Genomic DNA, 12937 nt, shown 5'->3' with positions numbered 1-12937 from the left:
TGTTAATGGACGGGGAGATTCCAAGTTCATGTGGGTTCAACACGTTCCCGTTCTTTTGTACAGGAACTTGGAGTCCCTCAAGGCTGTGTATTGAGTGTTACACTCTTCAGTATAAAGATAAATGCCATCACTGAACAACTCCCTCTCACTGTTACGAATGGGCTGTATGTCGACGACTTTCACATCTCGTGTCAGTCGTCAAACATGAGATATATTGAGCGGCAACTGCGAACGGCTTTAATTTCTCTCTCTCCAAAACTGTATGCATGCACTTTTGCCGTCAACGGGATATTCACCCTGATCCTGAACTTCGTATCGGTGAAGTTTTGCTGCCAGTGGTCCTGGAGACAAGTTCTTGGGGCTTATCTTTGATCGTAAACTGACCTTTATACCCACTTAAAGCAGCTTCAGGTCAAATGCACAAGAGCACTGAACATCCTCCGTGTTCTCTCTTCTACCAGTTGGGGGGCAGATCGCTGTTCAATGTTAAAGGTATATCGTGCTCTTATTAGATCAAAACTCTATTATGGATCAATGGTCTATGGCTCTGCCAGACCCTCGGCCTTAAAAATGCTGGACACCCCATTCATCACCAAGGACTTCGACTCTGCACTGGGGCTTTCCGTACCTCTCTAGTTCAAAGTATATACATTTGAATCTCGTGAACCTTCTCTACACCTTTTGCCGTTTGCAACTATCTTTACAATATACTTTGAAACTTCATTCCTTACCAAAGCATCCCACCTGGAAATGTGTTTTCCTTCCTCGGTGGGCAGTACTTTTTCAAAACAGACGATCTGTCATTGCTCCATTTGGCCTTCGCATCCGGGCGCAATTGGATGAATTGGGTCTGTCCTTGAATAACATTGCAGATTCCACAAGTTGGCCCATCCCACCATGGCTTATTACAGCCCCCAAATGTGACCTTTCTTTCTGTCACCTAAAAAAGGCAGGTACTCCAGATTGGAAGTACCATCTTTTATTCAATGAATATCTTTCAAACAATCATTCAGTTCACATTTATACAGATGGGGTTCCAAATCAGGTAACTCAGTGGGCTCTGCTATGGGTCAGTAGTTGTGCACAAAATCCCTTCAGCTTCTGTGTTCACTGCTGAACTGTATGCCATATCTCTTGCCCTGGATCATATTGCAGCTGAGCAGTACTCCAACTGCACTATTTATACTGATTTGCTTAGTTCTATACTTGCCTTGGAATTGCTACACGTTAGCTCACATCCTATTCTCGCTGATATTTGAAACCGACTGACCCATTTCTCATTAGCAGCTACTTCAATCCAGTTTTTCTGGATACCAGGCCATGTTGGTATTCGCAGGAACGAGCTTGTAGACATGGCAGCTAAATATGTCTGCTTCAGCACCATCACTCCTAGTCCTATTCCATACATGGACTATGGTGTTATCTTCAAGGCTTGACTCCGTGCCAGCTGGCAGTCCACTTGGAGTGAGCAACATGACAACAAACTTTTTCAAATCAAACCCAAAATTGGACTTTGGCCATCTAGCTTCCATAAAGTTCGGAAGGAGGAAGTTGTTCTCACTAGGCTACGCATTGGTCAGTTTTTTAACTCATCATTTTCTTTTATCTGGAACTGATGCACCAATGTGTAGTTTGCATAACACTCAAATCACTATCAGCCACGTTTTACTTTCTTGCCATCGTTACAATTCTCAACAACGGCAATATTTTAAACATTTTATCCCAGAGTCAGTCTGTAACATTGGACAGAGTTATTGGTGAAGGTGACTGTCCACCTTGATAATGTTTTTAATTTTTTAATGGCCATTAGTGTTTTTAATCTCATTCAAATGTTGCATATTTATTCATTACACCTTTTTAATTGTGGTTCTTTTTTTACAGTTTTAATTCTCTTGGACAATGACCAGAACATTAAATAACTGGACTGAAAGCTTCAGGTGTCTGTTTGAACTACTCGTTAGTCGTCCTGGCGAGTTATTATACTTTTGCTGCATATCATTTCACACTTTTACTACTTTACTTTTTAGTACTGGCCATATTGACTCATAACCAGAACTGGAAAGACCAACTTCAGGTGATTGACGGTGGTTCTTGAACTTACCTGTTAATCTTCCTGGCGGGTTATGATCATTACCTTTTTGCTAGAGTAAATACCTTACAACTTCTTATACTCTGCCTTCTATCTTAACATTGTAGACTAGGTGTCAACATTGGTTTTATACTTTTTTGTTTACCTTCATTTCCATTTATGTCTACTACTACATTTATTTTTATTTATTTTTTTTTTTTATTTTTTTTACATTCTTACTGAATGTTTGGTGCTGATAGCCTTGCTGCTTTGTGCCATAAAACACTAAATCAATCAATCAATGTTATTTCTTCCCTAGGATATACATAATATCTAAGTGGAAAAGTGGTATAGACAGTTGTACAAATAGATATGGGTTAGAAGAGGCTCCTTTTGAATATTTATTACTAATTACACTATGTAACAAAATGTTTACTTTTTCTTGTTTCTAGACAGTGTTATTTCCCAGTTGTTTATGTCTAAAGTAAATGGAAAAGACCTATTTTTCTCTTCAAACTTTGCTTTTGTGATCTGGGAGCATGTAACAAAAACATGGTGGGAGACTATATTTGGGATCTGATACGTGAAACTGATTTACATTACAGTTGCAAATCTCAAAAAAACTACTCACTTCTAAACATGTTTGTATAACTTTAGTATAAATACATGTAAATTTTGATTCATATGTTTTATTCAGACATTATGTAAATGAAAATGTACAAATTTGTCCTTTTGTTTTTTTTCATAAAAAATAGGTTACTTTCTAAACTTCATTATCCAGGTCACAAAAGCAAAGTTTGAAGGGAATAATGACCATTTCCTGTAGTTTTACAACATAAGCAATTAATAAATAACGCATACTATCCAGGAACAAAATGTGGTGCATGTGTAATGAACAAAATGTGGTGCATAGTGTAATGAACAAAATGTGGTGCATAATGCAATCTGAGTTTCATATACACTCTAAAACTGAATATTTCAACAGTTAATAAAACAGCAGGGAAGCTGAACAGTGTAGTGCAAGACCAATACATTTGTTGTTGTGATGTTTTCCTTTGTTAACTTTATTCTTTGTGACACTCTTTAAACCCAAACCAGTACCTGCTGGTTCCATTTCTACCTCAAAATGCATGTTGCTTTCTGTAATGATGTTCAACAAAGACTTGAGTGTTAAAAGATGGCTAGCTATTGCCATACAATTGTTATTTTTATAGAATTTCATAACTCTGGCTAGTTTCATTGCTTTGATGTTTAGAATTGGAATTAATATAGATGTTTCCCTGACAAAAGATCATATTGAACTTAATGTTTTATTTATAGGTTTTATAAGTATTAAAACAAACTATGACTAACATTCCCAAAACCAATCTACACTTGATCACAAGTAAGCTTAAATCATTTGTAATAGAAATGACTGACTAATCAGTTAGTGTTTCAAATTATTATGGTTTTAATTGTTTAATCTCTTAAATTACAATTGATAGTTCATTTATTTTATTTAATACTTTTAGAAATCCTCTTTCTCACTGTCTTCATGGCAGATTGTAGGCAGTGTTCTTCTAAAGAAAAATTGATATAACCTGAAATTCCTCCTTTTTTTTTCTTCAAGATTGACATCACTATAACTGATGCTTTACGGAGACCACACCAATGTGCTACAATTCAACTGGACTTTCAGCTACCTATTAGATTTAACCTTTCTTACATAAGGTAGGACTTGTTATACACATGAATGGGTTATTAACATTTTAATTATTCCAGCTGTTCTGTACTTTGCTAAACTCTATCCTTTATTATCAATTTGTTCATTATTATATTAACAAAGTAATTATACTATTCGTTAGCAACGTGATCACAGAAAATAACTTCTGAACAATACGAATAAAATTATGGTCCATTATGTATTGAAACTTTTATTACATTTAGTGAGTGTGGAGAAAAGAAGCGACCTGTGATTATCCACCGAGCAATTCTTGGTTCTGTAGAGAGAATGATTGCAATCCTGACTGAAAATTTTGGTGGTAAATGGTAAGAAGAATCCAAAGTCTGTTGTGAAGTGTTTTGATGTAACAAAGATAATACTCATAAAATGTTCAATCCTTTATTTTTATTAATAACTTTCAATGTCTCCATATCTGAAAAAACAGACGTTTAAAATGCTAAATGATGTCAGTGATAACATTTAAAGATCTGTTTTTGATCTTTCTGCTGTGTTGTTTCACATATTACAAAATGGTTGGGCTAATAGCCAGTCTTGATACATATACAATAGTAGGCCTAACAATCTGTTTTGTTTGGCACTTCATTGACTCTAATGTTTCTTATTACTTCTCCATTAAAGGTAATATAAAGGTAGTATTTATCTTGTACTATTTTATCCATAACCTTTTTATGGTTTACTTTTGATGATATATCTGGTATTTAAGCATTATAAGTGACTCAATATCACCTTTGCTGAGGGCAAAATGTGATCTTGGTGCTGAGTACTGACTTAGTCTCTGGCTTAATCTAAAAAACCTTTTTATGTACAAATATTTAACTGGTAAAGACAATCATCTGAGGAACTTAAGTTATTACCTTTCCATGGCTTACAGTAACAGAATATCATAACTTGCATCATAAGCCACTGACCTTTCTTCAGCTAACTTAAATTTCAACTGTTCTTTCTACCTCACCGTATTGAAGTTTGCCTTGGTCTCTCTTCACAAATGTTATTTTGTCTGCTCTTCCTTTGTTTACTGTGTCACTAAATGACAGTCCTGAACTGACTACACTTGCATTCAGATGACTCAAGGCATCTTTTAATACTTTTTAAATTATGTTCCTGCATAACGAAAGAAAGATTTAAAAGTAGGAAGGGCATAATCCAAGGTTTCATGTGAGACTTGACAATATCAAAAGTTGTAAGAAGTATATAGATAATTAAGTTCTTCACATCATCCAGTTTCAAACACTTGCTGATTTGTCAACAATTTTCAACTAAACAAGCTTAAAAATTGAATTTCTGGCTCTGTTTCATCTATGGATGAGTTGTCTCTATACATGCAGAAATCTTAATGGTTTTCATCATTCAAAAACTGACAAAACAAATGTTGATAAAAGTTGCATCAAAAGGAAATTTTAAATCCCAACATCTCAGTTGTAACTTCATTTTTTTTCAAGGATATTTGTGGCAATAGGTCAAATAGTTTTCCAAACTCTCATTTTTCCCCTTGCAATGCTTAGTCTGGTCAAGATTAACCCCATCACAACTGGCCATGAAAGACAATTTCATTCTGTTTTGTTTACTTGCATTCAAAATTTTATTGAAATATTTTATGAATTTGTCAGCTTGATAAATTGTAGTGAAACTCTGTTGTATTAATATAGTAAATTGATTTTCTTTGTTACATCAGATCTATACATACAACCTACAAAAAACGTGCAAAATTTGAAAAGGCTTACCAACCTATGACAAACAGGAACAAGTCCTCATAACTAGAAGTTATTGAATCTTATACTTCATTATTTACTGTTCTGTTTTAAGAAAAAAAGTTTTAATAACTTGTTTAGAAATAATTAATGTCTGTATTTTACTAAGTCCTAGTCCACTAAAGGACAGCCATGATAGGTCATTTTGTAAATACTAAAGCTTGGTTTTATATTATTTGATACAGTAATGTGAGTGCACATGTGCTCCATTATTGTAACTTTGTAATATTAGCCAGGCATGAGTGGAAAGTCAATATAACCTAAATGTACAATATATAAGATTTAAGCTATTTAGATTAAATATTTGTATTCATGTGACAAACTGTAGTCATTATAGAATGGGGGGGGGATTTATTGTGTGGTGGTTACAAGATCATTCAAAATGAGGGACCTCCTCCCCATATAGTTAGGGTAGAGAAAACTGACTGAAATATTTGTAGTCAGCAAAACTTCAAATGTAGCTAGGAGGTTTTAGAAATTAGTTTATGGATAAAGAGTAGTCTTAATCATAGCCCAAAAGTCACCTCATGCTCAGAGTAGTAACAAAATAGACCCAATATTTCAAACTTATATTGAGATTAAAATGCTGCATTACAAAAATAAAACATTTGCATGTGAGTGTATACAAAAGACTTGTATCTTTAGTTAAAAGTATCAAATTTTGTGAAGGTACTGTTTACAACATTAAAAACTGTATTTGTGCATATCATACCAAGCCCATTATAAAGGGGTTAAACTGTGGCTGCACACAATATAATAATTTTAAATAATTCATATTAATTTCTTGATTATTCATGCTGTAATGTTTATAATAAAGTGTACCTAATGAAGCCACATTACATTATGTAATGTTGGTGTACTGCACTACAGTGTACAAAGCTACTGATTTTTAGCACAGTTCATAAGACTGTGTAATATTGGTGTTATGCTGCAGTGGATTGTATTATACATTGCTTAATTATTAATGTACTTTTTTTATATATATGTAACTAAGGACAAATAATTAACTTAGTGCTAGTAAGAAAGTTTTATGTTGCTAGGATTTTCATGTATAAATTAACCTTATTGTCATCTCGAGACTAAATATTTTTTCCAAAAATGTCAGTTAATTTTATGAAACCAATGCACAGTAACTAAGTTTTTGTGAGTTTATCACTGAATATAATATGTAGTAACCAGTTTTTTTTCTTTAAGTTTACTATAGAATACTGGTTTGTTTTATATTATGAAAAGTTTCCTTTTCATAGAAAAGCAAGTTAAAGTACAAATCAGATATTCAGTGTTCTTCTATTAATGAGTACTATTTGTAAACTGTATCATTGATAAATGTAATATTTATATTGCTCAGGCCATTCTGGCTTTCTCCACGACAGACCATTGTCGTTCCAGTAGGCCCAGCATTTGATGATTATAGTCAGCAGGTAAGAGTGACTTGGAAGAGGTGGTCACAGAATGCACATTTTTATACATTGTCTGCATAATAGAAATCATGGGTCTTGTAGATTGTATTCTTACTGTACAAGTCTTGTTAGCATGTCATGATCTGATTTGGTAAAATAAAACTAATTCTGTACAAACAGCATGTTGAACAGAATAACTTTAATTCTAGTAATGATATATATTTTATTTCTGTGACGTTACTGATAATCTGTAAAGGTTCCCATCTTGGAAACGTAATAAGCCTAAATAGTGGAATCTATATTTTAATATAACTTCAACTTTCAGAATCAGTTTAGACTTTAAATTCCTACAAAATTAGAGATTAGAAATATCCTACTATTCTGTTATGTAACTGATAAATTACAACTGGCATTTTAACGACTTAGTTTGTAAAGTATTAGTTTGTGTGTGTTTTAAACTAGATTGTTTTTAAAATATAAAATCAATGAAAACTAGTTCTGTATTGTAATGGTTCTTTTTGTAACATTCTACAAAATGTTGTATACATTTTGGTTTAAAACTGAGCTTTCTAGATTTATCAAAAAGTTACAATAGATTGTAGATTATTGTACATCTCTTTAATGTGAATTGTAAAACAATTTAAAATGGATAAGCTAGCTGTGACAAAACATTTGAAAGGTTAGTACATGTTTGTAATATAAAGAGCAAGCTTAAATTATTTGTACAACTAATGAATTGTGAAAATTTAGACTTGTATAAAGGTGTAACCAGTATAGGTGTTAACTTACTGAACAGGTACGAGATGAGGTCTGTGGCAGTGGATTTTTGTGTGAAGTTGATCTTGATCAAGGAACCACAATGAACAAGAAAATTCGAAATGCTCAGTTAGCGCAGTATAACTTCATATTTGGTAAGTAAGCTACACTGTTACTGTTAGGTTTTATTTAACCTCTACTGTATTTTCATAATGTCTGAAGAGAAACATGGATGCAAGAGGGGTAAAGTTTGAAGCTAACTAAGGATGTTGTAAGTGTGGCTTGGCATGGCCAGGTGGTTGGGGCACTCAACTCTTAATCTGAGGGTCTCGGATTCAAATCCACATCAAACATGCAACCCCTTTTCAGCTATGGGGTCAATATAATATGATGGCCAATCTCACTATATTGGTAAAAAAACAAAAGTATGCCAAGAGTTAGCTGTTGGTAGTGATGACTAGCTGTCTTTCCTCTAGTCTTGCACTACTAAATTACAGACGGCTAGTGCAGATAGTACTCGTGAAGCTTTAAGCAAAATTCAAAACAAATAGCACAAATGTAATTTTTACAAAGGTAGTCAGAAGCTAGAAAGATTTAGAGCTTGCTATGCCTGGAAAAGTTTACAAATAGATTCAAAATTTTTGACCAATTTTTATGCACTTTGAAAATTAGGAAAAAAAAATCGTTTTAACCAACTTGCATGAACATCTCCAGTTTTTATTTCCAGCTACCAAACTTATTTTACTTTCTTCATCGTTTAAAATCTTTAAATTTAATCTAGAAACTCCATTTGAGGTGGGGAAAAATCAAAAATATTTCCAATATGTGGGGAATCCAAAGTGATTGCTGTACTAGTTACGTGGGAAATAACGTGGATCTCTTAACCATTAAATGTCTACAAATACCATATTCTAAATGGGTATTTTAAACCCCTGACTTTAAAGCATGCTAATAATTTATGTATGATAAATAAAACCTTGAGTTTATTTAGAGGTTTTGTTTCATATTCAAGGTTTTTCTGTGCTACTTTTCATGTCTAGAGCTTTCTAATTTGAAACTTTCTTTATTTTAAGTGGTTGGGGAGAGAGAAAAGACATCGGGAACAGTGAATGTTCGCACTAGAGATAACAAAGTTCACGGAGAGTTTTCTGTAGCAGAAGTCTTGGAGAGATTTCAAAACTAAGTGATCAGCGTGTCCTCAACTCTGAAGATTCCTTTTAAAGTTAAAGATAATATAAAAATTATTTAATCCACCAGATGTAGCAGAATTTTATCAATTTAAAAATCTAATTTATCTTTACACCATTCACACTTATTGCTATTTTTGTTGTACAGTAGTTTTAACTTTTTGAATTTGAACCAACAATCAACTGTGCATGCATTCCATAGGAATAAATTTTAAAATTGAGCAAGCTACTTTTTGTTTTTTCTGCTACTGAAAGGAGAATAAAGATGTGCTGTAAATGTTCGACTTTGTTTCAACTTCATAATATCGACCAACATTAGATCATAATTTCCTCTTTACCCTAAAGACAGTTATATAAATTTGGTTTGTCTCATCTCATCTTATAAAATCTAGGGTTCAATTCCTCATTGTGGACAGTGCAAGTAGCTCATTTAGCTTTGTGCTAAAACAACTAAACACATTTCCATAGATTTAAAAAAAAATTTAATTATCTTGCTGCTTAACTTTTGTATTACAATATTTGTATAAGGCTTATTAATTAGAATTATTCATTTCTAATGGCTGCTGAACTAGTTCTTCAAATAATAAAGGGAACTGTTGAGCATTGTTTCTTCTGATTTTGTCGGTCCATGTGCAGACTGAAATTTTTGTTGGATGTGCACCAGTGCCTTATCTTTTTTTGGAATTGATGGAAGGTATTTTTAGACCATCAACCATGTTGGATCATTAGACCACTGTACAATGCTAACAGCTGATTTTTGGGTTTCAGACCTATTTGCTGCAGGATAAAAATCAGTAGTTCAAAAGAATAATAGTAATAGTTTTTCACAGTAAATTTAATATAGAAGAAAAATCGACACTTCAGTATGGATTAAATCGATCATCCAGAAGGGCCAAATATTAAGTTACCGTTCATTGTAATTAAACTACAATTTGGAGAGCCAAGGATTACAACGAGGCCTAAAGGTTAGTTTTGCAGCCATGGTGGTTGCCATATGAAGTTTAAAATAATATTGATATTAAAAGAAAATTGCTACCTGACTTACGAATCAGGTTAGGATTGAGATGTCTCAAAATAACTATTTCGTAAAAAAAAAAAAAATAATCTTCCCTTAAAGGTTCAAAACAGGCACGTTCAACTTCACATATTTTCATTAATATGCTGCGTTGAAGTCTGGGTAACGAAGAAATTAACTATTTTCCAATATAGTGTAAAACAAGTATTTCGTAGATACATACGGTTATATTTTAGGAAAGCACTGCCACAACGTGATACGTGGATCATTTTTAAGGACTGATATAAATATCAATGTAAAAAATATATTACGTTTTGAAACACGGTATATAAAAGCCCATTACTGGCACGGCAGCATCGCTGTGAACTCTCACTTCTAGAAACTGGACATAGCCCAGCTGAACCAATGTGCAGCTTTGTGCTTAATTACAAATTAATATACCTTGCATAAAATTTGAAAAATGTTTTAATTATAATATTCCATGGACAGTTCCGCTTTTTGAGCAGGTTAGTACAAAAAAAAAAAAAAAAAAGGTAGGATATGGTGTCAGAAGAGGTATATAATGTATGTAATATCGTGCTGAAAGTCCTTATAATCGCGAAATAAAACTGACAAATTACATTTTATCATCTTAACATAATTCGCATTGTAACTGTTGTTAAGCTGTTTACTAATATAGTCTCAACCACTACTTTTGATAATTTAAAGTAACGAACACTTCTTACAATAAACAAAATCATTGAAATTCAGGATTTCATTCCCGCGGTGGACACAGCAGATATTTCAATGTGACTGTGCTCGCTCTAAAACAAAATATCGCAGGCCTCTAAATATTGGCTATTTTGTATACAAGCCGATAGCTACCTATATACAAATTCTTTTTTTATTGTTAGGGTTAGCAGTAACTAAACCTGCTAAGACTAATTTTAACTGTAAACATCCATAACATTTTTTGAACAGTGTAAATAAATTTTGTGCAGATCCTACTCTATTCTAGAATGGATCAGATTTGGCAAAAGAAGCATATTCTTAAATTTCGTTAATTAACGCAATCTGGAGTTTATTACGAGACACTTTGTTAGTGAAAAAATGACAACAGATCTCTAGAATGTGTTATTTTTGACTCAAAGTTTCGCTATCGCAGCTTCATTAGGAGCTATCAATAACCAGCAAGTTCATCAGAAGAAACAACTCTTCTATGTCATAATGTAAATATTGCGTATTTCATATGGGAACTTGTTGGTTATCTACAACTCCTGCTAAAACTGGAATATCGAAACTTTGAGCCAACAAATATAAGTCATTGAGGTACGGACCATTAATTTACTTACATTAATAGAAATAAACATAGGCGTAACTTGATAAAGTGATATGCGTGTGTTTCACAAAAGCAAAATCAATAATTATATTGAATGTAGGATACGAATTTTTAGTCTTTTCATACATATCGAAGCTTCCTGCAACTTGAACTTTGATTATTATTACCAGAATGTACTTTCTTCGGATATACAGCTGATATCCATTAATTCATACCATTCCAGAAACGAACGTTAAAGACTCGAAATGTGTGGCGTTTTTGTTCAGTTTGACAAATGTTTCCGTAACAAAATCAGCTACTCGTGAAAGCTTTGTTTCCATTTTGGTATTGCTCGTTCCTACAAAAAAATAGAAAAATTAATGCATGTTTCATGTCATTTGTGGATGACTTATTTCACAGTATAAATTATAGAACGACGTACTCAACTTCCGTGCTTTTTACTTCTATTATTCCAAACCCTTTCGGATAGCAATTCTTTTGTATTTATTATTCTTAATATAATGAATACATCGTGATACGTTCTAGAGACATGGAACCAAAGGCAATAACGAATTGCAGGAAACGCTTCCGGTGACGTATTTATGTGTTGTTGTTTTTTTTACGTGGTATTGCAATATAAAAGAAAAGGCGTACCCTCCATTTATAAAATGAACGCTATCTGGGCTGAGCTTTTCTTATTTCGAACTGGAATTGACGTAATAGAGAGCAAGCAGTTACTCTTATAACACACAAGGCCTGGTATGGCCAGGTGGTTATGACGTTCGACTCGTAAGTTAAGGGTCGCTGGTTTGAATCTCCGTAACACCAAACATGGGGGGGCGTTATAATGTTGCATTCCCTTACATTTTTTTGAAGTAATTCTTTGTAGAGACAGTTATCAATTGGCCAGGTGGTTAAGGCACTCGATTCGTAGAGTAAGGGTCGTGTGTTCGAATCCCTATCACACCAAACATGCTCGCCCTTTCAGCCGTGAGGGCGTTATAATGTTACAGTCAATCCCACTATTCGTTGGTGAAAGAGTAGCCCAGGAGCTGGCGGTGGGTGGTGATGACTAGCTGCCTTCCTTCTAGTCTTACACTGCTAAATAAGAGACGGCTAGCAAAGATCTCCTTCGTGTAGTTTTGAGCGAAATTTAAATAAACAAACAAACTTATAACACCCACATAGTGATTATGTTCAGTGATAACAGTTTCCTAGGAGTCCGGACATGTTAACAACAAAGCAACGTCAGACCGAAGACAGTGTAAGCATTAATCCTAACTTAATATCTCTGTTTAATTTTCATTTATAACATCTTGACGTTTAATTTCTGTTATTTTGTGTTTGATCTAAGACACGTTGGTCTGTTGGCTTTTTTCTCTCAAATAAATCTTCAGTGTTTTCATAACTCAGTTAAATGTTTTAGATATAAAAAAATGAATTCCATAATTCAGATATGAAAACTGGAGTACATTATTCATTACATGTTTTAGATATGAAACATGAAAACTGTAGTGCATTATTCATTACATGTTTTAGATATGAAACATGAAAACTGGAGTGCATTATTCATTACATGTTTTAGATATGAAACATGAAAACTGGAGTACATCATTTATTACATGTTTTAGATATGAAACATGAAAACTGGAGTACATCATTCATTACATGTTTTACATATGAAACATGAATACACGTAAAAATATTAGTGCTTTTGTTTTCGATAGTTTGTTCATATTTAAG

General features: G+C 33.3%; 1 protein-coding gene across 1 annotated transcript in view; it reads left to right on the top strand.

Annotated features, from left to right (window-relative positions):
- The window catches only part of LOC143222412 (threonine--tRNA ligase 1, cytoplasmic-like), a 28167-nt gene extending 19008 nt beyond the window's left edge, over window positions 1-9159 (top strand). Inside the window, 6 exon segments of the mRNA XM_076448907.1 lie at window positions 3678-3778; window positions 3995-4096; window positions 6888-6960; window positions 7736-7850; window positions 8769-8858; window positions 8861-9159. Of these exon segments, the coding sequence (XP_076305022.1) occupies window positions 3678-3778; window positions 3995-4096; window positions 6888-6960; window positions 7736-7850; window positions 8769-8858; window positions 8861-8916 (537 nt within the window). The 3' untranslated portion in view covers window positions 8917-9159.
- The last annotated feature ends 3778 nt before the right edge of the window (window positions 9160-12937 follow it).

This window comes from Tachypleus tridentatus, chromosome 8 (assembly GCF_004210375.1).
Source record: "Tachypleus tridentatus isolate NWPU-2018 chromosome 8, ASM421037v1, whole genome shotgun sequence".
Classification (NCBI taxonomy): Eukaryota; Metazoa; Arthropoda; class Merostomata; order Xiphosura; family Limulidae; genus Tachypleus; species Tachypleus tridentatus.
Note: the sequence above shows the minus strand (reverse complement) of the source record. Positions and strands in the feature narration are given on the sequence as shown.